Source organism: Corticium candelabrum, chromosome 20 (assembly GCF_963422355.1).
Source record: "Corticium candelabrum chromosome 20, ooCorCand1.1, whole genome shotgun sequence".
Classification (NCBI taxonomy): Eukaryota; Metazoa; Porifera; class Homoscleromorpha; order Homosclerophorida; family Plakinidae; genus Corticium; species Corticium candelabrum.
The window spans coordinates 660,816-663,315 of NC_085104.1; the positions used below are offsets into that span (position 1 = coordinate 660,816).

At 36.0% G+C, this 2,500-nt stretch overlaps 1 protein-coding gene across 1 annotated transcript in view; it reads left to right on the forward strand.

Annotated features, from left to right (window-relative positions):
• LOC134195803 (putative RNA polymerase II subunit B1 CTD phosphatase RPAP2) overlaps positions 1 to 1,982 on the forward strand; it is a 7,725-nt gene extending 5,743 nt beyond the window's left edge. The window contains exons 6-8 of the mRNA XM_062664885.1: positions 1,094 to 1,260; positions 1,637 to 1,705; positions 1,766 to 1,982. Of these exons, the coding sequence (XP_062520869.1) occupies positions 1,094 to 1,260; positions 1,637 to 1,705; positions 1,766 to 1,952 (423 nt within the window). The 3' untranslated portion in view covers positions 1,953 to 1,982. The remainder of the gene's footprint in view (positions 1 to 1,093; positions 1,261 to 1,636; positions 1,706 to 1,765) is intronic.
• The last annotated feature ends 518 nt before the right edge of the window (positions 1,983 to 2,500 follow it).

Genomic DNA, 2,500 nt, shown 5'->3' on the forward strand with positions numbered 1-2,500 from the left:
GACCAATTAAATGCTTGATGCTTGGATTTGTTGGTCCAGTTTTGAGCTCGACCAAAATTAATAAAATTTTGATGTGCGCATGCGCAATGATATATTTGCTGTAAAATGACTTTTGGTAGTATATATGTATATATACATCCTACGACTGCATATCAATGACTTAGGAAGTGTTAACAGTGCATGTGGTCCAGTGACTGTTACTGCGTTTCACTCGGTATCAGCGTCTTTGTTTTAGCGTCCATTTTGTTATATATATATATATATATATATATATATATATATATATATATATATACATATATCTGGATACACTATAAAGCCGTAGTGTCTGTTGTGTGTGTGTGTGTGTGTGTGTGTGTGTGTGTGTGTGTGTGTGTGTGTGTGTGTGTGTGTGTGTGTGCGTGCGTGCGTGCATGCATACAACAATAATTTTATTTACTAACAACTAGTAATCTATATATATATATATATATATATATATATATATATATATATATAGATTACTAGTTGTTAGTAAATAAAATTATTGTTGTATGCATGCACGCACGCACACACACACACACACACACACACACACACACACACACACACACACACACACACACACACAACAGACACTACGGCTTTATAGTGTATCCAGATATATGTATATATATATATATATATATATATATATATATATATATATATATATATAATTCAATAATTTGTCATCCCTGGCCAGCTCAATCACCGGATCTTAATCCAATTGAGCACATATGGGATCTTGCGTGTGTTGTTCAGCAGCAGTTGCCACGTAACACGTCAGAGCTGTGGCAATGCTTGAAGACAGCATGGAATAATTTGCCACAAGAAAGAATGCAAACCCTTGTTGATAGCATGATGACAAGAGTAAACAATGTCATAGATGCTAGAGGAGGTCACACAAAATACTGAATCGATATAACACTAAGTTTGTTAGGAAAATTGTAATTACATGCCACATAGTAAAATGTTGATTTGAGTAATTGTTTATGACCGGTACTATATATATATATATATTAAAATATATATACACTAAACTGGATATTTCTTGAAAGTGATTTTTTGTTAGGATTTGGACCCAGTTTTACCTCTTGTTGACTCACGATCTCAAATGGCAATTCGTCAACGAATTGTGTTGAACCAGCTGAACAAGGCGTATCGACTTCTTCTTGTAGGGACGGAACTGTCTATTGGAGGCTTCTCACAAGACTTAAACAATATTGTTCGAACATTTAGGTAAGAAGCACTACCTTTATGTTTGTCTATGTGTTTGTCCATCTTGACTGCATGTCTGCTTGTTTGCCTTTGTGACTGTTTTGTTTGTTTGTCTGTGTTTGTGTTTTTGTTTTTGTTATCATTAATTTGTGTCTGTCTATTTGTTTGTCCATCTTGATTGCTTGTATGCCCATGTGACTGTTTTGTTTGTTTGTTTGTTTGTGTGTGTGCATGCGTGTATGTGTGCATGTGGTGTGTATGTGTGCATGTGGTGTGTATGTGTGTGTGTGCATGCGTGTGTGTGTGTGTGTGTGCACATGTGTGTGTGTGTGCACGTGTGTGTGTTGTCTGCTGGTTGTTTGTTGTCTCTCCATTTGTTTAACTGTTTTGTCTCTAGACTTCAGAGCAATAACATCACATTGAAACCATCACAATGGAAATTAATATCAATTGTCTTACTATACAGGTGACACATTCCAATCACTTTTGCCACGATCATGTCTTATCACTGTTAACATCCTTCTAGTTTACATACATCAGTTGCAGTCAATAATGCTGCATTGTCAACAATGTCTTACCGTCTGCAAGAGAGACTATGTCAATGTATAGAAGGTTTGGAAGTTAACAGTGATGACATGACGTCATTGATTTCAATATTTGGCATTCAAGTTAATAGCATGGAAAAATTATTTTCAAAGTGTTGTACTACATAGCTAGATGCAATTTAATTTATGGGACTTGAAAACAGGCTGCCAATAGAGCTATCTATAGCTACAGTATGGAGTCACTCAGTATGTACCCTATATTTTACTGCACAATTTTTTTACATAAGTCACTGCTTTTTCTTACTTTATTTGATACCCAGGCTTGTAGGATGCATTTCAAAAGTGCTATGGTCTAACGCGCGCTAAGAGGGCGTGGTCTAAAATAACACGCCAATAGAGCAGTCTGTAATTTACTTTTGTTTTAATTATATATAAATTAGTTATTTCATCAAGTACATTTTCAACAGTAAGTTTCATGCAATTGTCAACTGTCAGACGTAAGGTGTGGTTTGAAAAATGGTTCGACCAAACCAGGCCTGTTTTTACGTCCCTGAAATAGGCCTTTGGTAATAGTTCACTTTAGAAAAAGTAGTCCACATGGCCAGACCAGCCAGACTGCCTCCTACGGCCCTGATACCTACAGGTAGCTGAGATTTTTGTGGATCGTAGATAGTGTTGACTCAGATCAGTATGTAATTATAGTTTGAGCATGGTTG